The sequence below is a fragment of the Lynx rufus genome, unplaced genomic scaffold (genome assembly GCF_022079265.1).
Source record: "Lynx rufus isolate CCGP_SWC_20201006 ecotype Redwood Valley unplaced genomic scaffold, mLynRuf1.p SCAF_7, whole genome shotgun sequence".
Lineage (NCBI taxonomy): Eukaryota > Metazoa > Chordata > Mammalia > Carnivora > Felidae > Lynx > Lynx rufus.
In genome coordinates, this window is record NW_025814889.1 from 37569516 (window position 1) to 37596393 (window position 26878).

The 26878-nt window shown below is 45.9% G+C and overlaps 1 protein-coding gene across 1 annotated transcript in view; it reads right to left on the bottom strand.

The window, feature by feature from the left end:
- IQSEC3 (IQ motif and Sec7 domain ArfGEF 3) overlaps positions 1-17467 on the bottom strand; it is a 105235-nt gene extending 87768 nt beyond the window's left edge. Inside the window, 1 exon segment of the mRNA XM_047067193.1 lies at positions 16911-17467. Within this exon segment, the coding sequence (XP_046923149.1) occupies positions 16911-17467 (557 nt within the window).
- Between the last annotated feature and the right edge of the window lie 9411 nt (positions 17468-26878).

Consider the following 26878-nt stretch of genomic DNA (forward strand, 5'->3'; position numbering starts at 1 on the left):
GTGTGACCTTGGGTGGGCCACCTTAACCTCTCTGATCCTCAGTTATCACACCTGTGAAATAGGGATAATAATACCTTCCCATCAGGGGTGTGTGGATAAAATGAGGTGGTAGATGGACATAAATGCCGAGCACATAGCAGAAATTAGCACACGGATATTGAAAGAAAGACGGAATAAATGACTGAATAGCAGATGATTGGGAATGGCACTCTAGGGCTCTCTCTGCTGAACTGCTCTCCCTCTTCTGCTCTTTGAACTCCCAACTCAGTTTGCCACAGTAGTGCACCCTTCCCTGTTCAAAGTTCCACCCCCATGTCTTCCCATTTGTCTCTCACCCCCCAGACTCCTCTGGAAGCCCCATCTGACCCTCCAACCCCATCTCTCCCACCCCCTTCCCTTCTTTTATTTTTTGAATACATCCATGTCTTCCAGCCCCAGGGCCTTTGCACAGAATGTTTTCCCTTCAGGTCTTCACATGGCTCTGTCCCTAGCTTTATTTAATCTCTAGGTGAGGTCTTGCCTAGCAAAACTACCCTCCCCCCCAGTCATCCCCTTATTATCCCTCAGAGTCCTTATGAGTTTATATGCACACACATATGGTCATTTTCTTGTTTAATACCTGTCTTCTCTTGAATATGAACTCCGTGATGGCAGAGTCTTTGTCTGACTATGAATTCCCAGCACCTGCAGCAGAGCCTGACACACAGTAGGTGCCCAATAAATATTTGCTAAATGAATATACAGATATGACTCCAGCCCTTGAGGCAACTAAATAAGATTTTTCCATCCCTAAGTAACAATAATGTGCTCAGCTCCCCTCTCTCCACCTTCCTCTTTCCTATACAGCATAGTTCATTATCTTTTAATATTTTCCCAGCCCCTAGCTAGTCTAATTATTCACAGCACTCATGTGAATATTTGTGTATATGTGTTGATAAATGAGTGTGCTTGGGCCGATCTATTCTAATGGTTCTTAAGCAGGGAGCAGCATCAGAATCCTCAGAGTTTCATTTAAAAAACCTTCGGCTGCCCTCCCTCCACTAACCGCCTTGTGAATGACAGTCTCCAGGGCGGAGTCAGGGGCGAGTGCATCTCTTAGCCATCTGGATACCTGTTACTGCATCATCTGCAGGAAGGCAGTGGAGAGCAGAGGTGAAGATACCAACTGCTGGAATCACACTGCCTGGGTCTGGGTGTGGATACCACCTCGTGACGCTTGCTTGCCCTAGGACAACTTACCTAACCTCTTTGGCCTCATCCCCCACTGTAGCAGTCATCAGCACATATACAAGGATAAGTCTGTAAAGCACTTAACCCGGTGCCTAGCCCATAGCAAGCGCATGACAAAATGTTCACTTTGATTAAATTATTGCGGCTTCCCTCTAGTGATGCAGTCTTCCTCAGTTTCCCTACAGGGCTCAGCTAAGGGCCATTCTGTGGCAGATGGTCAGCAAGTATAGTCGCCTGTTGCATGATGGAAACAAATGTGTGATTTCTCCCACCTTCCAGAGCGGTCTTCTGTCTTAAACCCATGTCCCCCTCCAGTTATCAACCCATTACTTTACTCTTCCTTATAAGAAAATTCATCAAAGACTTTTCTATACTCACTGTCTACTGTTCCTCTTGTTCTGTCATCCTTTAAAGTTCTTAGTAGGGAAATTTCAAACATACATTTTACCAATCTTTTACCCCAATAGTTTTTGCAGGAGTATTTTATTTTTGAGGGGAAGGGACAGAGAGACGGGGAGAGAGAGAATCCCAAGCAAGTTCCACGTCCAGAGCAGAGCGCAACACAGGGTTCAATCTCATGACTGTGAGATCATGACTTGAGCCAAAATCAAGTCAGACTCCTAACCAACTGAGCCACCCAGGCGCCCCAGCTGGAGGACTTTAAAGCATACCCCAGAAATAATATCATTTTAGACAGAATATATTTCTAACAAATAAGAACTTTAAAAAAGATACAATAAGAGGATCATTATTATACCTAACTAAATTAATAATAATTCTCCATTATCTGTGTTCAAATTTCCCTGTTTGCCTTAAAAATGTCTTTTTAGAGTTGTTTGGCCTAAATTAGGACCTACTCAAGTTCCACACCTCACATTTGGTTGATTTGTCTCTTTTCCCTTCTTCCTTACACCCACACTAATCAAGCTCCCCCGTGGTGCTACCAAAGCTATGCTTTTCAAGGTCACTGATTACCTCAATACTGTTAAGGCTGACGGCAGTTCTCGTCTCTCACCCTACTCCAGGGCTTGCCTCCACCTTCTTCCCCTCCTGGTTGAAACACCTCTGTGCTAGGACACTGCACACTTCTCCAGCCTTTCTCTTGAAACTGGCGTGCTCCAAGGCTCCATCCCTAGTCCTCTTTAGTATTTTCTCGCTTCTTGGGGATGTCATCCAGTCTTAGGGCTTTCAAAGCCATCCCAAATTTATACGTCCAGTCCGTCCCAAATGCCTACTAATTGTCTCCACTTGGGCGTCTACATCCCAAACTTAACATGTCTGAGACCTCACCTTTCGTCTCTCCCTGTCCAGACTTCCCCATCTCCTCCTTCCAATAACTTTGGCCCAAACTCTTGGACTCACCCTCAAATCCTCTTTCTCTCACACACCGCATTGATCCTTCAGGAAATACTGCTGGTTCGACTGCTTGTCACCACCGTCACTGCTCCTACCCCAGATTCACACCACTTCCATCTCTCGATTGGACCTTACCACAATGTCCTGCCTGTGTCCTTGCTTCTGGCTTTCTTCCTCTTCAGGCTATTCTCAACTGAAACTCAACCCAGCAGCCAAGGTTCCTTTTAACCCAGTTTTTCTGAAAGTAAAAGCCAAACTCATCACAATGCACGTCAAGACCCTATCAGTGTTTCTCAACAAGAAACATTGGTATTTGGGGGCCCCTGGGTAGCTCAGCCGGTTAAGCATCCGACTCTTGGTTTGGGCTCAGGTCACGATCTCACAGTTCTTGGGTTTGAGCCCTGCATTAGGCCCTGCGCTGAGGGCATGGAGCCTGCTTGGAAATGTCTCTCTTCCTCTCTCTCTGCCCCTCCCCCACTTGTGCTGTCCCTGCCTCTCTCAAGATAAACTTTAAAGAAAAAAAAAGAAACATTGGTGTTTTGGGCAGGAACATACTTCACCATGGCAACGGTCTTGTGCACTATAGGATGTTAAGTGTATTCCTTGCCCCTCAGCACTTCCCCATCAACCCTGTCAGCCATTGTAACAACTAGAAGATCCCCACACATTTCCAAACAGCCTGATGGATCCCAGGTGAGCAGGATTTGCTGCACCCCTGCACTCTCCCACCTTCCCCACGCCCCACCAACATTTCCGATGTTGCCTCAGACTACTCTCCCTGCAGTCCTTCTGCTCCTGTCTTACTTGAACAACCAGGTGGGTTCTCTCACCAGGACTCTGCCTCTGCTGTGAGCGCTCACCCCACCCCCCAACCCGATGGCACAGAATCCCCCCCTCCAGGCCTTTTGCTCAGGTCTTATCTTCTCAGGGAGGCCTTCCCAGGGTCCCCTGTTTGAAATTGTAAACCCCCTTACTCCCAGGTCCCCTTCTCTGTTTTATTTTTCTCCAGAACACCCCTCCCATCAGATGTGCTGTATGGTTTCATTCTTAATCTTGCTTAGTTTTTGGTCTGTCAGCTTCACAAAGGGAGTTGAGGATATTTTGTTCACCACTGTACCCCAGTGCCTGGAACAGTAGTAACTGGCACACAGTAGACAATCAAATATTTGTTAAGTGAAAGAACACACATGCCATGAATATACACTTATGTAGAGAAGAAAACAAGCACTTTTAAACCAAGGAATAAAGAATTGATTTCATACTTTGCAAGGACTGGAGTATACTCAGTCAGGGGTGGGAGGTAGGGAGAGTGGTGATGAGAACCTCAGTTTCTTCCTCATGTCAGTCCAGGAAGACTTCCTGAAGGAGGTGGGGCTTTAGGACTCACCTTCAGCTCATATGAAGGAGATTATAACACCCTGGCAGCTCTCCCAATCCTGATGGCCGTAGGCAACAAAGGGAGCCAAGCTAAAAGAGTGGTGAAGACTTTTCAGGTAAGGAAGTACACTTCCTGAATCTTATTTCCACCGCGATTTACCAATGTCTGCAGGAGACTACAGCAGCTGATGGAGGTCCAAGTTGAAATAGCCCTCCTAGGTAATGTGTGCCTACCCACCCACCTCTCAGAAAAACACACCCCAAAGAATTACACAGAAGCAGGCTACCCAGAGCTTGCCTTCCAAACTTCAGCAGACAAGAAGAAAGAATTCAGATTCGCAGCCATGCAATGGCATATTTTACAGCTATTATAAAAGAATAAGGTGGCTCTTTTTATATTGAATATGGAAGGATCACCAAATGGATATTAGGCGGAGGAAGCAAGGTGCAGAACAGCATATAGCTTACTGTCATTTGTGTAAAAAGAAACACACACACATAAACACAAATATATACAAACATTTATGTATGTGTGTGTATTTGCTTGAATGTACATGGACTATCCGTGGAAGGACTCATGGGAAGCTGCTAACAGTAGTTTTTGGGGGTGGCAATGGGGATGAAGGGGTTGGAAATGGGGTGGGGAGACACTTCACTATCAACTCCTGCATTTTTTAATTTTGTGCTATGTATTATTTATTTGAAAAGCGTAATTTAAATTTAAGTTTTTTAATGTTTATTTTATTTTTGAGAGAGAGAGAGAGAGAGAGAGAGAGAGAGAGAGAATGAATGGGGGAGGGGCAGAGAGAGGGAGACAGAATCTGAAGCAGGCTCCAGGCTCTGAGCTGTCAGCACAGAGCCTGATGCAGGGCCCCAACTCAGCAACCCGACAGATCATGACCTCAGCCCAAATCTGACACTTAAGTGACTGAGTCACCCAGGAGCCCCAAGGGTAATTTAAATTTTAAAAAGAGCACAAATAAATTAACAAAATGAAAACCAACAGGGCCAGGTGAAACGTTCAGCATTTTTGGTGTTAAAACGAAAGCCACTTGCACAAGTACAGGCCACCAGAAGTCTGAGGACAGAGTCCTTCAGCCCTCGCTGACCTCACTTGATAGGTCCCACTTGTGGCCAGGGGCTGAGAAAGCCAGTGGGTTCCCAGGTGCCATCCAAAGCTGGGCAGGATCCAGAACCTGCCCTGCTGGTACAGGGTGAGGGAGGGGCTCCCTGTGCCCAGGCTGGTCTGCCCATACCTCCATGGGCTAAGGACTCATTCCTAGCTCCTGCGTTCTAGAAAGCAGTGATGAGGTGGCCACACAGAGTGACCCACAAAGCCACGTGGAACAGGAAGTGGTAGGCTTAGGTGTGTTCTTCTGAAAGGAAAAAAAAAAGACAGGCGTGGCGGGTGGGTGTGGATCATGGACAGGAAGGCAAGGAAAGGAAGAGATGACCCTTCTTCAAATGTTTGAGGGATTGTGAAGAAGTCGTCCTGTTCTGCACCCTCTGGAAGCCACAGGGAGGTAAGGAAGAGCGCTCTACCTTCAAAAACCACTTTCTGACTCCAAAGGTCCTAAAAATAACAGCAACTACTATGCTCTTTTGAGTCCTTACTGTGTGCCAGGCACTTGCCTTGCTTGGTGCTTTATTGGCATTTCCTCTTAATTTCCACAGCAATCCTATGAAGCTAGGACTATCCCTATCCGCATTTACAGATACGAAAACCAAGCCTGTCGCTACTGAGTATCAGCTCATGACGGAGTCAGGATTCAAACCTAGTGCTACAAATGAAGCCATATGCTTCATCATAGGTTGGGCCAGAATCCCAAGATTATGTGATCCTATAAAGCACAAATATAAACACGGGAAGCTAAGTTACAGCCGGGATTCTCTCGCCGACATGTCTTGGGTACATGGGAAGCTAGGGGAGGTGGATGCTGTGTAGAAGTCGGACCTCGGTGGCACCATCCTGATCCCTGAAGCCGCCCCCGCCTTCTCCCCTTCTCCAAAGGGGATCCATTCACACCAGCCTGGGCTGGGGCCTACGGAGGGAGGCCTGGGAAAGGATCCGCACCCTCGTGCGGAGAGGTCATGGTCGGGGGGGGGGGGGGAGCCGGCAGGGCCGCGGGCGGCGGCAGCAGGAGCAGCAGCGGCCGCATGGTGACGCAGCACGGAGGCCCCCCGACCTCCCCTTCGGCTCCCGGGAAGGCGCGGGCGGCGGTGGCGCCGGGGGCGCTCCCAGACGCCGTGGGCGGGCGGCGGTGCGCTCGCGGGGCGGAGAGATACCGAGGGGAACGGTCACACTCGAGAGACTGGCGGGGGCGCGGGGAGAGGGGACCAGGGAGAGGGGCAGGGCGGCCTCAGGCGGAGGCCGGCAGCGCGAGCGCGGCCAGGCCCCCGGAAGGCGGGCGGGGGCGCCGCGGGCCGGGCCGAGCCCGAGCGCACAGGTGCCAAGGCTGCGCCTCCGGAGCCGGTGACTCAGCGGCGCCGCGCCGGGCGGGGGAGGGCTGGGGGCGCGGGGCGCGTCCGCGCGGGAGGCGGGGGGCGCGCGGCTTCCCCCGGCCGGGGTGCCCGCCCCCGCGGGGGAGCGCAGAGCTCGGCGCGGGGCGGGGCGCGGCGCGGGGGCCGGAGGTTCCATCCTGCTGTCAGCAGCTCGCCAAGCCGCCCACGCAGCCGAAAGCCCGGCGGCACGCGCCCTCCCCATGGAGAAGCCCCCGGGGAAGCGGCCAGAGGAGGAAGGGCTTTCCCCAGGCTTTCCGAGCGAGTTCGGGGGGCAGAGGTTCCTGATTCCTGAGCTCTCCCCTCCAGCTGCTCCCGGTTTTCATGCAAAATCCAGAGGGAGCCCGGTGGAAATTCCTTGGGCACTTACAGCTGGTAGCCTCTGCAGCATTCACCTCGTTCCTCCCCGACCTGCAGGGAACGCCCTACACTGCAGGGGTCTCCTTTATCTTCTTGAAAGGGAGAGTGAATTCAGTCTCCCTCTATCCCCCTTCCTGAGCTCCCTTCCTAAGGCTCTTATCATTTGGAAGCCACTTTTCACGTGTGAGCGAGGTCCTTCGTGCTGCAGCAACCTCCTAACAGCTCTCCTTTTCGTGGACTTGGCGAATCGAGGGGAGACAGAGTTGAAGAGCTGAGCAAAGAGTGATTGTCCCCTTTGATCAAAATAAAAACCAAGGCCCAGAGAAGGGGAAGGATTTGCACCAAGCTTATACTTGGGGTCTGTGAGGGTGGGCACAGCATTCAGAACTCAGGGGTCCTGACTTCGCGGTCAGAGTCCAGCCTGCTTCTGGAATACCCTTGGGCCCCCGGCCCTCCCTGATTGCCTCTTAGCATTTAAGTTGCCCCAAGAATGTCAAAGATGCCAAATAAGCCGGTTCGGAAGCATCCAGGGTATCTCTGTAAAGACCAGACTGTGCACAGGAAATACTGAAACTAGACACAAGCAAGAGATTCCCAACTGCTTTGCAGAGTTTGTGTTGCTGTTGCTGCTTTAAAATAATCACTGGGTTGAACTGATGTGTTGAATGAAAATCGTGGTGCATTGGAATCATTTATCAAGGAAGAAATCGTGGAATTCCCTTGCCTCTCTGCCTGGGATGGGGAGTGTATTCCTGGTTGGAGGCAGGGAGGCAGCTGGTTTGACCTGATGGCTCCAAAGCCCTGAGAGGTCATGTGGTACCAGGCCCTGGCCGAAGCTACCCAAAGTCAGGTTCAGGGAAAACCACAGGGCAGCTTTCCATGTATCACACCGCTGCAGGCTACTTGAACTTCCAAACACGGTACCTCAATAGAAAGTCTCAGATCCCCAACCCCTGCACTTGCCCACCCTCCAGACAGCCTTCCTCTCAGGAGCTCACAGCCTTTGGAGGCCAGGTCTCTTTCACACCTGCAACAGAGTGAGGGAGTGGAGGCATTATAGACTCACCCCATTTTACGGAGGGGAAGACCCAGCAGAAACTGGCTAGCCAAGAGAGATGAAGTAAGTCATGCAGAGAAAGGAGATAGAACCCAGAGTTCTGACAGTATGACCAGAGCGGGGTGTCCTGGGGAAGTGGGGGGAAGACCCGCTGAGTTCTGCTGTGAGACCTGCATGTCTTTATATGGTGTCCGTTGTGATCCATTTCCCCAGCCCAAGTAACCCACTCACCCATGCACAACTGCACCCACTCAGTCCTGCAAGCACGTCCACACCTTATACACATCCACTCACCCTCCCTGCAGTGTCCTGACATTTCCATCAACACAGCTGATACTGTCTGGTAGAGAAATAGGAGTAAAGAGGCCTGGAGCTTGAGACTGGTTCCCATTGCATTCTCCCAGGCCAGAATCCAGCTCTCTCTTCTCTTTCCACCTGGACACATGGCCACAGTTTGGGTTTCCTTTCTCTCCCATCATCATAAACCTTTTGCCTATTTCTTATACAGCCTTCTGACAAGGCCAAGGGCAGATCAGGGGGGTGGTGTGGGTGGCCCTGAGATGAAACACTCAAAGGGCTTTCTCATGCTTAACTCTTAACACAGCTTCCCAGGCTCAGGACCAGACTGGTCTGGGGTCAGAGGCTGGGGGCAGTGGGAGGGGAGGCTTCTCCATGCTCATGGATAGCTATGGGGGTGGGCTCTATTAGCTGGGAGGAGCCCTCATATGCCTCTCACTCCCCAACTGGCCTTAAGAGCTGAGCCACTGATCTAGGTTCTCACGCATACTAACTGCAGAAACTGGGCTGTTGGGCTTACGTACAACCTACTTCCCCTGTGGGGCCTCCCCTCCAGTTGAGATCTTCTTCAGCTCTGACACCATACCCTTGCCTCCCTCCACTCTGCAACTGCTGAGCCGGCCTGGATCGTACATATTAAGAGCTTATTTATTCAGGCAGTATTCATCAAGCACCTACGAGATGTTGAGGTAGCCTCTCATCCCCCATTTGTTCCAGGCCCATGAAGTACCAACCTCTCCTTTCTGTTAACCCTTCCTGTCCACAGGTTCCCACTGCATAGCAAACCCCAATAGAGTTGCCAACTAAAAAAGTATTTTAAGATCCTAAAAAGGATCAAAAGAGATTACCAAGTGTCAGGATGCTCCTTAAGTTCCTGCCTTATGACTTGCACATGAAGCTCACTGAGAAAGTATCCCTTTACGACCCAGATAATTACTTTTCCAAGACACGCCAGTGCAGGAGTGCCATGGGTCCCCCTACCCCTTCGCTTGCCAGATCCAAGCAAAGCAGTGCTGGTTCCCTGAAAAATACAGCAGAGCTGAAAATCACTTAGGCTTTCAACAGCCTCCCCCATGAGCCCTTCAACCTTTTGTGAGCCTCATGCCTGGTCCCTTAGTCAATCGGTGCCACCATGGCATCCTCCTTCCTTATCAAATCGGCTCTTGGACACTGCTCAAATAAAACCTCTTTCATGCTGAAGTGTGAAGGCTGATATAGCTAAATGTGTTGTTTTTCTCCTGTCCTAGGAGAATTTGCATTTTAACAAGGGGGATAACCTTGAAGTATCGTAAGGAATCTCTAATTGTGGAGTTGTTGGCACAGGCAAGCTAGTCTGAAGGCAGAGACCTCCCTGGGTCCCCTGAGTCGCCATAACTAGCTGTAGGTTTGGCCTTGTACGCCCACAGCCCATTACCGTATAGTGTCAGGAGAACCAGATGATGAGTTCTAGGCCCAGTTCTGCCACTGATGCATCTGGAAGCATCAGTCACCTCTCGGGCCACGGTTTTCTCATTTGCCAAATGAGAAGTTTGGACCAAAGGACTTTTTAGTACCTTTCCAGCTCTGACTCCCCCTAAGGGCAGGAGGACCCTGATCCAGCTCCTAAAGCCCTCCGGCCCCTACAGCTGTGGCCAGAGGGAATGGCCTGATGCCAGCACAGAGTGTGGGCAGGGACTTGGACAAGACTGCATGGCCTCTGTCCACAGTAGCCTGACTGCCTGCTGGTGACAAAAGGTACCACTCAGCACATACACTGGTCCTGCAGAGTTACATAACCCTCCCAGATGGGATATTCCAAACAAAGAGCAACAGCAGAACAGCCCATGCCCCCACGGTGCCCAGGGCCACACATAGCAGGCTTTGCCTGTGGTGGCCTCACAGTCACAACCACCCTGGGATGGAATTTCAGAAGCCCACTCTCTTTTCTGTTTATTTGTTTGCTTGTTTGTTTCTTTGTTTCTCCTAGATGTTATTTCATCTAAGAAAGTTCTTTTTTCTCTAGCCTTGATCAGAGAAAGTAGAGCCCTCCCCCAGCTCCCTGCCTTTCCCCTCAACCACCACCCCAAATCCCACAACACATCAGACTCTCCTTTTCTCAGTCAATCTCTGCTGTTGTTTGCAACTTTTTGACCTCAGAGGTAAGCAAAGAGCAGATCTACCTTTCCATCCCCAGGATGGAAGAATTTGGAAGAATGGATATAGCTTTCATTCCAGGGAAGTTGCAAGCATTCTCCTGGTTCAGATTCCATTCCCCTCACCCTTTACTTTAATCCTTGACAAGTTCATATACTAGATGAGACTGTGGTTTCCCCACTTAGAAAATGGGCAAGGTCATTCTTATCACCATGGGGCACTGGGTGATAATTCAGATCCCTTTGATTTCCTTAGGAGAAGTGCAAATAATCTTACAATGATGCAACAGAAGACAGTTAGTTGAGTTTAAGGAAGTATTTCCCAACTATAAAGTCATGGGACCTCATCACGGATCACCAAGGGTTAGAGGATTTGTCCTGCTTGGCTGCATTTCAGGGTAAGCTCCACATTCTCATATCTGCAATAGCTTGGGTATGCATTGTCCAAAGGTAGAGGGGTAGATGAGAAAAGGGCACAGGTGGAAAGCAGGCTTGGAAGGATGGAGGAATCCTGAACTTGGATTCTAGTCTTTCACTGTGGTCTGACTGTGGATGGGCCCTAGGCCCTGGTTTCTTTATCTGTAGAAATACTACAATGTATTAAGCACTTACTATGTGTCCTGAACAGTACTAACAAATGATACTATTTAACTTTTAAATTTTACAACAACTCTTCAACGTATATATTACTTCTCATTTTATAAATGAAAAAAACGGAGGCTTAAAGAGGGAAAACAATGAATGTAAAGTCTCGTAGATGTTAGAGCAGGATTCATACCCAGATTTGTTTAATTTCAAAGCCCATGTTCTTTTTGAAAATTTTTTTGTAAATGTTTATTTTGAGAGAGCGCAGAGGAGGGACAGAGAGAGAGGGAGACAGAATCCCAAGCAGGCTCTGCATGGTCAACATGGAGCCGGATGCGGAACTTAAACCCACAAATTGTGAGATCATGACCTGAGCCAAAATCAAAAGTCGGACCCTTAACCGACTGAGCCACCCAGGTGCCCCACAGAGGCCATGTTCTTAACCACCTAGGTCTTGAAAATTCTGTGATTCTGTGGTTTCCTTAAGTTCTTTTTAGCCTGAAAAACCTAATTTCTCCCTCATTCTATTCCTGATCTTTGTTTGTTTGTTTGTTAATGCCCATGTTCCTTGAAATGGAGGTGACCACCTTCCTCCATGGAAACAAGAAACCCTTTCCAGCCTGTATGAGAACCTACACTTTGTGCTTTTCCAGAAGCAGAAGAGGAAGGTGCTGCAGTCGCCCAAGCCTTGGAAATCCTGCCAGATGGCCTTGCATTTGGGGATCTGCCAGGCGCAATGAGAGTGTCCCCAGGACTTCTTATAAGAACCCTCTTACTAAGCAGCTGCTTAGTGTTCAGGGCCATAGAGAGTCCGTTTGGGCCCCAGTGAAAAGTTTTGAGGGTCCCCAACAAGGTCAGTCTGTCTAAAAATCTTTACACAGGATTTAAATTCAGGATCCAAGTCTCTTTCTGGACCACAGGTCCTACTGCTGATCCCACCTTTCCCCTCCTTTCCCATATCAGCCTCACTTTCATTAGCTCTCCACCCAGACCTGACCCCATCTGCCTTTTCTCGTAAGTGACCTTTGAAACTCAGGCTGCACAGATATTTGCTGAATCAGCAGAACCAACTGCTGCTCCTCTTGCTTGGTTTCAGGCTAATAGGAAAATGTTCCAGGATGCCTTTGTATGGGGCCCTTATGGTGCTAACTCTGTGGGCCTGGGAAGGGCTTGGGGATATGGAAGGACAGAGCAGGATGGAGCAAGGCACAGGGAGCTTGTGAGGAGGACAGAGACCAGTGGGTTTTCCCTGAAGTAGGGGTAACTTGTTTCTCTTGAATTGTGTTCTTTTTGGATGAAAAATTGGAAAGAGCAGTGGTCTGGGCTCTTGTACAAGCAGGGGACAGAGGATCTTTATAAGTGCCTACTTTGTGCCGGCTTCTAGGTGAGCAAAAAGACACACACTCCTTCCTCTTGGTGAGCCTTCACTCTGGCCCCATTTTCCAGCTGACCGGCAAGAAGTCCTCTTCTTGCTGGGGGTAGAGGAAGAAAAGGAGGATATGCAGTTTGGTGAGCACTGACCTTCTCGTTGCTTCCCCAGCAAAGCAGGCCTTCCAGCTACAGGTAGACAAGGACTCTGAGTATCAAGGCCCTTCTTTGTTGAAAGGGTTTAGCCTAGTAGGAGGTGATTAGGATAGGGGGGACTGTACTTTTAGGGGATGGGATGATGTTCATATGCAATACAGGTATCTCTGTGAATTGAATCTTCAGGGCTCTGTCCTCCTTCCAGCTACCCTTGGCTCTTACTCTTCCTGACATAAACCCTTGACTCCAACCAAGATAACCTCTCTGGGCTCTCAATATGACTTATATGCTCCCCCTTTTCACCCTGTTCTCTTCTGATAGAGGGTGGCTCTAGGCAGCAGCAATCTGCTTATATTTATTTAGATATTTCTTGATATATGTCTCATGTATGTTGAACAAGGACTATTTGCTTCTTTCCTGTTTTTCCCCAGCACAGGGTGTACAGTTTTGAATGGACCGGACACTAGATAAAATACAGCTGACTGACTGACAGACCTTCACAATCTCTTAATAGCTCTCAGAATGGGCCAGACTTGAGCTGCCATCTCCAGGAGGACAACCCTGACTCAGTAGGAGCAGAGACACCTGCTCCAATCAGCATTTTAGACAACAGGCTAAGAAGCACATCTAATGACTTTCTAACTATCCTTCAGCCTCCAGTCAGTATGATACCATGGAGCTCAAAAATTGACCTAAGATTTATTTCATGCTTAAAGGATGGGAGTAGAGAAGAGGAGACTTCCCTGGGCAGCTTACGTGGAACCAACGGATAGATAGAAGGAAGAAAATATGGGAGAGAGAAAGAGTTTGAGGGGAGAGAAGAAAGAGGAAAGAGAGAAGGAAGGACAAAGAGAAAGGAAAAAGTGGTGAGGAAGAGAAAGTATAAAAGGAAGACAAAGGACGAAGGAAGAGAAGAGAGGACAGGGGCTACTACTGAGCCACCCAGACTTCATGGCTACTTGGAGGTGGGTGTAGGAGCTGAATTTGATTCACAATTCAGGAATCTTACCCAGCCTCCAGTAATCCTCTGCTTAAGGGTTGGGAAACACGGGAAAGCCCTGGGATCCACCAGCTCTAAATGCATGGCTGGGTGGGTGTGCAAGCATGTGCTCAGACAGAGGAGCTGTGGTCACACTGAAGCAGTAGCCTCAGGGAGGGTCATGTGCTTCCATGGCAAGAAGTAGACTTTGCCAGATCAGGCTGAGGCTCTGACTCCAGCCAGGAAAAGGGATAATCAATTCTGTAGATGCTGTGAGCCTTGATTGAAAAAATAAAGAGGAGGAAGCTAGATCACTGCTTTCATTAAGAGGCAAAAACAGTGGGGGCTGGAGCTTAGCAAGAGCCAGGAAGCATGCAGAGAAAGAACATTAACCCCTCCAGCATCTTTCTTCCATGGTATGTCTGCACTCACTCACCCCCTCATCATTGCTTCCTTGGCCTGACCTCCAGGGCCACCACCTTCCCATCTCCCTCAGCGAAGAAGGGAGAGAGGCCAGGCTGCATATTAATGCAGATCTGATGACAATTAAATGATCCATTATTTTTTGGTTCCAGGTTCCCCAAGGCTCTTGCCTCTCCTGGATTTGGGCAGGAAGAGGAGTTCTGAGGATAAGAGACAAACCGTGTGGGAAGATAATGCATCTAACACAATGCCTGGGCCCTTGTAACCCGCACTCAACCCTCAGCAACCTCACCAGGGCTGCATTCTTACTACAACGAGGCCAGAGAAGGACAAGTAAAAAATGAGAAAAGATTTCAGTAAAATTATGATCCAAAGACCTCATCTGCCATATCGTCTTCCTACTTCAGCATGCCCAGTAGAGAACTGATTCAGCAGGGAGCTCCCCAGGAGAAACACCAGGGAGAGGGCTGCTGGCTCTGCTCTTCTCCTCATCTCACCCTATCCATAAAGATATCTCTCTCTCTCTCTCTCTCTCTCTCTCTCTCTCTGCCTGCTGGCTGCATCTAGCCCTGCACCATCGAGAGGTATGGGCAGAGGATGACAGCCATACAAAATGGGGGTCACGGGTAGAAAGCAAGGTAGGGCCAAACACGTAGTCAGCAACAATGATTTATTCCTGAGGTTCTGTGGGGGTGGAGGGGGACTTAGGTTGAAGTTAGGTAGAACCGTGGAAAGAAATGAGTGGCACAAAAGGCACAAAAGGCATTCAGCCAGCCAAGATGTCCATGATTCACACCCAAGGGGAGAGAGAGTTGCAGGGAGGAGGTAAGGCATTCTCTCTAAGTATCTTGGTATCCAGCCTCAGAGAGAGCAGAGGGAAAAGCTGGAGGATCTGGAGGAAGGAAGGAGCCACTTGTGGTATTAACCTCTTATTGCCTGGCACAACTTTCTAAGGGAAAGATTTTTAACAACTTCCACTCTCCTCCACCATTCTAATTACTTCTTATTTTTGTTTTGCTCCTATGGGAAGCAAAAGCAGGACAAAGGAGAAGAAAAGATGAGGACACTATGGTTTGTCTCTGGTTTTGACTTGTGAGGCTGGATAGGAATCCAAGTGATTCCTAAATCCCTGGTTTCCCAGCAAGAGCACCTGGGAAGGAGAGTTTGGGCTCTCTAAGCTACTTTGGGGACCACAGTAAAGTCCTCCAAGAAAAATTAACTAAATCATTCTTGCTCATGCTTCCCTGAAGGGATGAAAAGAAAGTGTGAAAGAGAAGGGAGATATCAAAGGGCATGAGGAGAAGAATCAGGTGAAGAACAATAATTACCAGGAAACTGTGGCTGCCCCCAGGGAAATGAATGGACTCGTTCTTCCCCCGCCCCCCCCCCATTTGGGGGAAAAGCCAGGCAATACCTTGTAAGAATATTATCTTTTTTGAACCATGGGCACTGAGGGAAAACTGGCTTTCTGCTTTTTATGCCAGATAAGGAAAGAAAACCATGAAACTGAAGGAAGAGCAAATGGGCCATTGAGGGACCTGGGGAAGAAAGCCGCATTTTCTTGGGGCCTGAATCAAGTGCTATACGTCTGCCAAGCCAGATCATCCTGGATCTTCACCCCTAAGAGCCCATGGTTCCAGTCAAATCTACCCTGTGAGCTAACATATCCTGACCCAACTTCTCTAACTATGTAGATGTGAGGAGAAAATGAGTTTTTAAGGAATACACCAAATCTTCACAAGTATCTGCAGACCTAAAACATGCTGAGACTGGATGAAGGTGGGATTCTTGGCTCTCCTCCTTCCTCTCCCCACCCCGCTCTTCCTTTAGCATCACTATTGTCAGGGGCAGGTGCTGACTAGGTACTGATTTCCCCTGAGCTGTTCTTCCATGCAGTTCTCCCATCACCTGTATAATCAGAGGAAGGAAGCTGATATGTCACGGCCTTTCCAGTACAGAGGTGGGAATATTCCAGTCCTCTTTCATCTCTTCTTCCCATGTCCCTAGTTCACAGACACTGAAAGTAAAGAGCTTGAGGTTCTAGAGTCCCTCCCTGGGGTTAATGAGTATATCTCTCTCAGGACCCAACATGAGGATTCCTATTATCACCAGATAACCAAGCGGAAACAAGATTTGCAGTCACCAGCCATAACAGAGAGATTTAAACATCCAAATACCAACAATTCCTTTTGTCAACTATCCCTTTCATCATTGTTCCCTTTCCACAATTGCCAACCACCCTACACAGAAATCCTCCTTGAGTCAGAGGAAAAAGCTATAGCCAGGTTGAGACCTCAGGCTACAACACAGTCCTCCACTGGCTTGGTGGGATGTGTCTTTGCACCCCTTTAGTTCTATGGGGATTCAGAAGAAAGATGCCCACTCAGGTCAGAGCAGAGTAAGCTTCCCCCAAAGAGCCACTCCTGGCTTTGACTCCCACTGCATCACTTAAAGAGCCAGACTCGTTCCTCTGGGAAATGCTTTCTCTCACCCTTTATCTTCCTCTACCTCCAGGTCCCCTGCCTTCTCACATCATACCTGCTTTTCAACTGTATCCCCTGCATCCTAAATTTTCTCAGATTCCAATTCTACTCCGCCTAGACCCTAGCCGTTTTAAAGCTCTTAACATGTCTCTTTGCCAAGCCTCTGTCTTTTTCATATCTCACTCTCCATTCAAATAATTTTACTACCCAAACTCCCTTCCAAATTTTTCCTAACTTAAAAAAATTCAACTGTTCTTTTTTCTTTGGTTTAATTTTCACCAAAACTTCCTTCCAATCTTGTCCTCTTTAAAACCGGTATCCCTGATAACTTAAAACCCATTTCTTTCCTCCTTTGCCCCCAGTAATGGTCTGGATGCTCTCTTTTGCTCCAGCATCCCCTCAGCCCTCTCAAACACTGATATCAATCCCTCTTTTCCCCCAAATCTCCTTGACACACTTCTACCTCCGAGCATCTGCTCATCTCTTCACTTCAGGTTACTCTAGTCCTTCAGACTCTTAGGTGCACCTGGTTTTCCCCTTATCTCCTCCTTTTACCCATTTGCTTCCCTGTCTGTCACAACAGTCCCCATCCCTTCTTCCCCACTCACTCGGGTCTCCTGCTCAGGACGCCCTTGCCGAGGGCGGCGGGGGATTTGTGCTGAAGGAGGGTTCCAGCGGCAGTGCAACAACTCGGGGGACGCTCTTTCTCCTTGTCGGCGACGGCCCCGGGCGCCACTGGGTGCTGGTGGGGAGACTGGGGTGCGTGAGCCCTGCTGCTGGGGCCCGGCTGGGGCTGCACCACGAGCTGTCCGTGGTGCTGAAGCGGTGGCTGCTCCGGCGCAGGCTGCGGCGCGGCGGGCGAGAGCTGTCCGTGGTTCTGGAGCGGTTCCTGGGCCCCAGCGGCGGCGGCGGCGGCGGCTGTGGCCGGGGTGACGGGCAGCGGGGCTGGCGACGGAGGGACGAGCCCGGGCGGAGGCTGGGCTTGCAGCAGCTGCTGGTGCTCCCACAGGCTGCGGTTCTCGGCGCTTAGCTCGTCCAGCCGCCGCTCCAGCTCGTCGATGCGCTGGCGCTGGGTGTGGATGAGGCTCTGCTGGTTCTGCACGATGGCCGTGAGCTCCTTGAGGTAGAGCACGGCACGCACCGGGTTCTCCAGCAGGCTCTCCATGCCGCCCGCCGCCGCCTGCGCCCTGCCTGCGCCTCGGCGGGCGGCGGGGAGCGCGAGGGCGCGCAGGAGCCGAGCAGCCCCAGCGATCCGCTCACCTCCCTCTCCAGCGGGCCCAGCCTCCCTCCCAGCCGCCGGCGCCGCGTCACGGCCACACAGACATTCACACACGCACCGAGGGGCGGGACCGCGGCTCCAGGGTCCACCCACCCACCCTCCCACCTCCGGGCTTCGTGAGGAGTCTCGGCCTCCTGCAGGGCTGACAGGAGAAAAGGGAGACGACTGAGGGAGTCGGGCGAGGGGCGGGTGGCGCGGGGGCAGCATAAACGAGAGACTGGAGATAGATAAATCAGGGGAGAAAAGGAAAGCGGCTGAGGTAGATGTACCTGTGCTGTGAGAGTGCGGTGGAACGGGTAGGAAAAGAAAAGCAGATAAGGAAAGAGGGAAAGAAGAGGGAGACTGAGAGAATGTTGGGGGGCGGGGGAGAGAGAAAGTGGCAAAAGGAAAGAGAAATGTATTTAAAACGAGGAAGTCATGGGACTCTGAGAGGTCATGATTTCTGTTTCCTATGTCCAGCCATCCCAGAGGTTAGGGGTCACCTTAAACACCTTCTGGAATGCATGGGTGGCTTAGTAGGTTAAGCCTTGACTTTTGCTTTCGCCCAGGTCATGATCTCACTCACAGCTCTTGAGATGGAGCCCTGCGTTGGGCTCTGCGCTGAGAGCAGGGAGACTGCTAGAGATTCTGTCTCCTCTCTCTACTCCTTCCCCGCTCGCTCTCTCTCTCTCTCTTAAAATAAATAAATAAACATAAAAAGTATTTTTTAAAAATTTGAAAAAGACCTTCTGGGGAGAAGTCACACTTGCCCCTTTTGTACTAAACAATATATTCTCTTGGGGAATTCCCTGAGACACAAAAGTCATAGAACTATAGGGGACCCTAAGAACATCTAGTCCTTCATTCAGCCAAGAGGAAACTTAGGGTGAGATGTCTGTTTATGCTGGGTGTTCTCTGGACAAAACTGTCCTCAGGACAATTTTGGCCACTCTAATATGAACATGAACTAAATATACCAAACCCTGTGTGTCATGGGTTCATGCTTCCAGAAACTTCTGAAGAGATTATTCTGTGTGAAAAGCAATTATGGGGGCACCAGAGTGGCTCAGTCAGTTGAGCAGCTGACACTTGATTTTGGCTAAGGTCATGATCTCACGGTTCATGAGATCGAGCCCCACATTGGGCTCTGTGCTGACAGTGTGGAGCCTGCTTGGGATTCTCTCTCTCTCTCTCTCTCTCTCAAAATAAATGAATTAATTAAAAAAAGAAAAACATTTATGAAATGCATCCTCCTAACAAACACTGAGCTAGGTGATGGTAAGATCAAGATGACTAGGACGGAATCTTTGGCTTCTACAATTAAGTAGGCGAAACAGGTAGTAAATACTTAATTTTGATATATGATGGTGGTTGTATGTTATAAGATAGAGATATGCCCAGAGTGCTACAGGAGCCCAACAGCTTGGAGTATCTAGGAAAGTTTCTTGCAGAAAGTAACACTTAAAGTGGAAAGGATTTTCCAGAAAGGGGGAACAGAATGAGCAAAAGATCAGAGATATGAATCAGCATGAACTGAATAATTCATAAGTTACTACAACAAATGTACATGAAATACCCATTAATTGCTAAGTAATGTACTAGGAACTATGCAGGCTATACCTAGCATAGATAATAAATTTATGGTTTCTATAATCAAGGAGATTATAATCAAATACAATAGGTATGGTGTGCACATGAACAACTAAAATACAAATCAAAATTTCTGTGAGAGCTCTTCAAGCCAAGTGCCATAGAAGCTCAGGGGAGGAATAGATTGTGTTTGACTATGGTGATCTGATCAGGAAGAGTTGTTATTCAGCTAAGTTAGGAAGGATGGAAAAGATTGCAACAGGTAGACAGAACGGGGGAGCGGGGCAGAAGATGGAGAAGATATGTGAGACAGCAGGAGGGACTCAGGAATGAAATAGAGCACTTTAATCTAATTTGGCAGAGAAATGACCTTTTCCTCTGGGCTATAAGTGCTCTTAGCATATCTGTTACTGTACTGCTCTACTCTCCACACAGGTTGTGTTCCCCCAAGGTAGGCCTATCTGTGAATACCATGTGTCCAGTGAGCTGGGCCAGCCAAGCCCATCTGGTGCCAGACTTGAATGACCTTATGGGAAAGGATATGTGCTCTGCAAATATATTGGTTTCTCTGCACCTGCAGTATGTTTTTATTTTGCTTTCCTCCCATTTATTTTCCTAGGAAATTTCCTTTTGTAAAGAATGAAGGAAGGAGGCTTATCCACAGCTGAGCCAACAGTTGGGAGAACAGAGTACCAGGGAGGATCCTTCGGTAATGATCCCCCAACTAAAGAATGGGAGTTGAGGGATAGAACGAGAGTACACAAAAACTGAAACACTTTTATTCTGAATTTTCTTTGCTTGTCTAGTTGATTTGTTCTACATGAGTTGGGTGCTCATAGAGACAATACTATGTCTATAAGTAAAACAGCCTGCATTATTATCCATAGGACTTGTTAGAAATGCAGATTTCTGGGCCCCATGTTAGTCCTGCTGTGTTGGAATCACTAGGGATGTGATTCATTTTTTAATTTTAATTTTTTTCTTTTATTAAAAAATCCACTTTATTGAGTTACAGCTTGCATGTAATAATATGCACCCACTTTGAAACCATAGTTCAATGAGTTTTGACAAACATATACACCCATGTAATCAAAATTAACATCATTTAAAAAAGTAACCTCATGCCCCTTTGCAGTCAATTGCTCTTATCCTCAGTCCTGGTCTACCATTCATCTGCTTTTTGCCAAGATAAATTAGTTTTGCCTGTTCTAGAATTTCTTGTAAATGGCAATCATAGAGTATATACTCTTTTGTGTTTGTTTTTTTGTGCTCAGCATAATGCTTTTGAGGTTCATTTATTCTGTTATGGTATCAATAGTGTGTTCCTTTTTATTTATGAGTGATCTTATGTGGTATGGATAAACCATAATTTATCTATTCACCTGAAAATGGACATTTTGGTTGTTTCTAGGTTTTGGTTATTTTGAATAAAGCTGTCTTTGTGTGAACATATGTTTTATTGGGAGGAAAAACCTAGATTGGAATTACTGAGTCATATACTAAATATATATCTAACTTAATAAGAAACTCAAATTGTTTTCCAAAGTGGTTGTACTATTTTTTATTTTCACCAGAAATGTATGAGAGGTTCAGGTGTTTTTGCATCCTCACTAACACTTGGTAATTTTAGCCTTTTAAAACTTTATCACTTTGAGTGAGTAGTAGCTTTAAAATGGCTTTAATAGATATTTTTCTGACTAATGCTGTTGGGTATCTTCTCACGTACTTATTAGCCATTTATCTATTTTGTCTGCCTACTCTTTCTATTGAATTGTTTCTCTTATGTATTGAGTTGTAAGAGTTCTTTATATATTCTGGAAAGCAGTCTTAGTCAGATGTATACGTTACAAATATTTTCCCTAGTCAGTATCTTCCTTTTAATTTTCTTAACATTGTCTTTTGAAGAACAAAGGTTTTTATTTTGATGAAGAAAAACACTTGAAAAAGAAAAACATTTTCTTTTATACTTAATGTTTTTTGTGTCCTATCTAAATTTTTTTTTGCCTGTCCCAAGGCCAAAAACATGTTCTTCTGTATTCTCTTCTAGAAGTTTTATCATTTTTGCTTTTAAGTTTAGGTCTGTGATCTATTTCAGGTTAATTTTTGTGTTTGCTATGAAGAGTCAAAGTTCATTTCTTCCTTAAATGTTTGATATAATTCATCATTGAAACCAAACCTGGAGGGTTTTTTGTGAGTAGATTTTAAAATTTTTTTTTTAACGTTTATTTATTTTTGAGACAGAGAGAGACAGAGCATGAACAGGGGAGGGGCAGAGAGAGAGGGAGACACAGAATCCGAAACAGGCTCCAGGCTCTGAGCTGTCAGCACAGAGCCTGACGCGGGGCTCGAACCCACGGACCGTGAGATCATGACCTGAGCCGAAGTCGGACGCTTAACCGACCAAGCCACCCAGGCGCCCCTGAGTAGATTTTTAACTACAAATTCAAGTTCTTTAATAGATACAGGGCCATTCAACCAATAAGTTTCTTTGTGTATCCATTTTGGTAATTTGTGCCTCTGGTAGGGAGAATGGCCACCCAAAGATGTCTCTGTCTTAGTCCCCAAAACCTGTGAATGTACTACCTTACATGGCAAAAGCAACTTTAAATATGTGATTAAATTAATGATCTTGAAATAGAAAGATTATCCAGGATTATCTGGATGGGTCCAATGTAATCACATGAGTCTTTGTAATGGGGCCGTGAGAGTGTCAGAAAGGAGATGTGACAACAGAAGCAGATGTCGGAATGGGGCAGATGCTATCTGGGGAGAAGAATCCAGAAAATGCAGGTGGCATATAAAAGCTAGAAAAGGGAGGGAAACAGATTCTTCTCCAGAGCCTCCAGAAAGAATGCAATCCCACCAATATCTCGATTTTAGCTAGGTGAAACGCATTTTGGACTTCTGACTTCTGGAACTGTAAGATAATAAATTTGTAAGATAATAAATTTGCCTTAAGTCACTATGTTTGTCATAATCTAACAGCAGCAATAAGAAATGAATACAAGTGTCTTTCAAGAATGTATCAATTTCATTTGAGTTGTCAAACTTGTTGGCACAAAGTTGTTTATAATATGTTCCTATTAGCCTTTTAATGTCTGTTGGCTGTGTAGTGATGGCTCCTGTTTCATTCCTGATATTGATAATTTGGGTATTTTTTTTAATTTTTTTTCAACGTTTTTTTAATTTATTTTTGGGACAGACAGAGACAGAGCATGAACGGGGGAGGGGCAGAGAGAGAGGGAGACACAGAATCGGAAACAGGCTCCAGGCTCCGAGCCATCAGCCCAGAGCCTGACGCGGGGCTCGAACTCACAGACCGTGAGATCGTGACCTGGCTGAAGTCGGACGCTTAACCGACTGCGCCACCCAGGCGCCCCAGATAATTTGGGTATTTTTAAAAGTCAGTCTGGCTAGATATTTATCCATTTTTATATTTTCATATAACCAGTGTTTGGTGTCACTGATTTTTCTTTATTGTTTGTCCATTTGCTATTTCATTGATTTGCTCTCATGTTTCTTTTTTCTTTTTTCTACTTACTTTTGTTTCCATTTACTTTTTCAAAAATTTTTTTGATGTTTATTTATATTTGAGAGAGAGAGAGACAGAGACAGAGACAGAAATTGAGTGGGGGAGAGGCAGAGAGACAGAGACAGAATCTGAAGCAGGATCCAGGCTCTGATCTGTGAGCTGTGAGTACAGAGCCCAATGTGGGGCTTGAACTCACAAACCATGAGGTCATGACCTTAGCCAATGTCAGACACTTAACCGACTGAGCCACCCAGGCACCCCTCCATTTGCTTTTTTAAAACTAGCTTCTTAAGATGCAAGCTTAGATTATTGACTTTAAGTCTTTCTTCTTTTTCAGTGTAAGTATTTAAAGCTCTAAAGTTCTCACCAGGCACTGTTTTATCTGTATCCTAAATTTTTCTTATTTATTCAGTGCAAAATATTTTTAAAATTTCTCTTCATATCTTCAAATCTTTCTATTATTCATTTCTAATTTAATTCTTTTACGGTCGGAGAACATATCCATAGGAGTTCAATCTTTTAAAATTTATTGAAAATTTTGGAACTTTTATATGGTCTAATTTATGGTCTATTTTGATGAATGTCTGTGTGCAATTGTCTGATAGCCACTCCAGCTTTCTCATTTAAAAAATTCTTTTAAACATTTATTCATTTTTGAGAGACAGAGCGCAAGCAGGGGTGGGGCAGAGAGAGAGAGAGAGAGAGAGAAAGAATCCGAAGCAGGCTTTAGGCTCTAAGCCGTCTGCATAGAACCCGACATGGGGCTCAAATTCATGAGTCGTGAGATCATGATCTGAGCCAAAGTTAGACACTTAACTGACTGAGCCACCCAGGCACCCCACAGCTTTCTCATTATTAATGTTTGCATGTGTGGTGGGCAGAAAAATGGCTTCCAAAAATGTCCATATACTGTCCCAGGAACCTGTGATTATGTTACCCTACATGACAAAAGAGATTTTGCAGATGCCATTAAAATTAAGGACCCTGAGATCGAGGAGATTGTCCTGGATTTTGCTCTGGGCACACCTGTGCCCAACATAACCACATGATTCCTTAAAGGCAGAAAATCATTTGTGGTTGTGGTCACAGGGAGATATGACTACAAAAGAATGGTCAGGGTAGTGTGATGTGAGAAGGACTAGACCTGCTTTGCTTGCTTTGAAGATGGAGGAAGGGACCATAAGCTAAGGACTATGAGTGGTCTCCAGAAGATGGAAAAGGCAAGCTAACTGATTCTCTCCTTGAGTTTTCAAAAAGGAATGCAGCCTTGCTGACACCTTCATTTTAGCCTAGTAAGACCCATGTTAAATTTCTAACTTACAGAACTGTAAGATAATAAATTTGGACGGCCACAGAAACACAATACAGCATGTTACATCCCTCCCCCCCCATTCTTTTACTTTTAATCTATCTATATCTTCAAATTTAAAGTATTTTTTCTTATACATAACATGTATTTGGACTGGCTTTTTAAAAATCCAGCCTGACAATCTGTTTTTTAATTGGCATGCTTAGATCATTTGCATTTAATTATCAATATGGTTAGATTTATATCTACTGTATTGCTATTTTATTATGTGTTTCTTTTGTTCTTAGTTCTTTTTCATCTTTTTCCTGCCTTCATTTAGCTTGCATATTTTCTGGTACTCCATTTCATCTCTACTAGTGGCTTGTTGACACTACCTGCTCATTTATTTATTTAGTCATTGCTCTAGAGTTTACAATATTTGTTGTTTAAATTCCCATGATGTACTGATCTCACGGTCCGTGAGTTCGAGCCACGCGTCGGGCTCTGTGCTGACAGCTCAGAGCCTGGAGCCTGTTTCAGATTCTGTGTCTCCCTCTCTCTCTGCCCCTCCCCTGTTCATGCTCTGTCTCTCTCTGTCTCAAAAATAAATAAGCGTTAAAAAAAATTTTAAAAATAAATTCCCATTATGTCCAAATATTGTATTTCACATATAATGTAAAAACATTACAACAGTTTGTTTCTATTTCTCTCACCCTCTGTGCTACTATTGTCATAGATTTACTTCTATATTTATTATAAATTCCACAATACGTTGCTATCATTTTTACCTTAAGTCAATTATCTTTAAAAAACTTTTTAAAATTTTAATATCTTTTTAATTTACTCATACATATGCCATTTTGGCCACTTGCATTTCTTTATAGATTCAAGTTTCCATTTGGTATCGTTATCCTTCCATCTCAAGAACTTTAACATATTGTATAGTTGTATAGTCAGGTCTGTTGGTGACACATGCTGTTATGTTGCTGTGTTTTTGTTTTTGTTTTTGTTTTTGTTTTTGTTTTTGTTTTTTGCCAGGCAAATTATTTATGTCTCCTCAATTGTTGAAAATTTCTTTTTCATGGATATAGAGTTTTTGACTTTGATTTTTTTCCCAGCACTTTAAAGATATTGTTCCAGTGTCTTTTGGCTTACATTTTGTGGTAAGAAGTCAGTGATCATTCTTTTTGTTTTTTTTAAGTTTACTTATTTTTGAGGGATAGAGACAAAGCATGGGGAAGGGAGAGGCAGAGAGAGGGAGACACAGAATCCAAAGCAGGCCCCAGGCTCCATGCTGTCGGCACAGAGCCTGACACAGGGCTCGAACTCACAAACTGTGAGATCATGACTGGAGCCTTCAAGTCGGAGGCTTAACCAACTGAGCCACCACACTCCAGGGATCATTGGATATGATGATCATTGTTATCATCTAATCATTGTTATAATCTAATCATTGTTATAATCTAATATGAGGAAAAGAAAAATCAGTAGAAACAACATGTGAAATGAAAGACAGGTGAAATTAGCAAAGATTTAAAAATAGCTGTCATAAATATGTGTAAGTATTTAAAGAAATACAATGAATACAATGAGGAGGGAAGTGAGAAATATAAAAAAATAAGTGGAACTTCTAGAGGTAAAAATACAATATTTGAAATGAAGGTTTTACTCGGGGGGCATTAACAGTTTCTTAAAATCAATAAACTTAAAGATATAGCAGCAAAAACTATCTAACCTGATCAATATTGATCCACAGATCAGTGGGCCTCAATTTTTTGTGTGTGTTTTTTCTGTCTGTGCTTCAGTTTAGATAGCTTCACTTCTAGAAGTTTCATTTGGCTCTTTTTTATATATTCCATTTCTCATCTCATTATGTTTGTGTTTTCTTCTAGTTTGAAGTCTTATTTTTCTGCCTCTTCACATATCTAGTGATTTTTTCATTCTAAGCTGGATGGTTTGAATGTGAGTTTATTGAGTGATAAATTTTGTTGTTTTCCTTTAAACAGTGTTGGACTTTGTTTTTGCAGGTAGTTGTTACTTGTGGACCCACTCAATCCTCTCAAAACTTGTTTTAAGCTTTATATAAGGCAAGTCTAAGAGTAATCATTACTCTTGTCTAATTTATCCTTACTACTATGATGTGATCATTCTATCAACTGATTGGACAGCATCAAGGTATTTGCAGTCTGGCTGTTCAGAACTCTAATCTTTTCCAGTCTGTCCGAGCCCTGAAATTATTCACCTTAACCCCCCACAGTCATTAATTACTCAGTCACATAGAGTTTCACTCTGTGTATGTATGGCTTAGCAAACTCAAGAAGGCTATCTGCAGATTCCTGGAGCTCTTTCTTTATGTAACTCTCTCTTCTCTGGTACTCTGCCCTATAGATTCCAGCCACCCCAGCCTCCTCCACTCTCTGTGTCCTCAACTCAGAGAGACCATCATGTCCTGCTTTGGCTCCCTCTCCCTGTCCTACAATCTTGAAAGTTTCTCTAGGCAGTGAGCCAAGATGATTGTAGGGCTCACCTAGTTTGTTTTCCTTGTCTCAAGAATCATAATCCTGTGCTGATAGTTTTCCAATGTCTGGAAATTGGATTTCAAATATATGTTTATATTGGAATATAACAATTTTCTAATTGTTGAGCGTAGGAGGGCGAGTGCAGTCCTAATTTTTGGCTTCTGTCCTTAAATAACTGGCCAGAAAAAATTTTTTAACTGGCCAGAAGCCAAAAAACTACATTTTTAGCAAGTACTCAGGTGATTCTGTTGTACTCTAAATGTGGAGGACTCCTGGACTAGAGGGAAATAAAAGTAATGCCTTACTTTTGTGTGGCACTTTCCAGGTTGCAAGACCTCTTCATATGCATTATCATTTGATCCTCACATCCACCCTCTGAGGAATGCAGG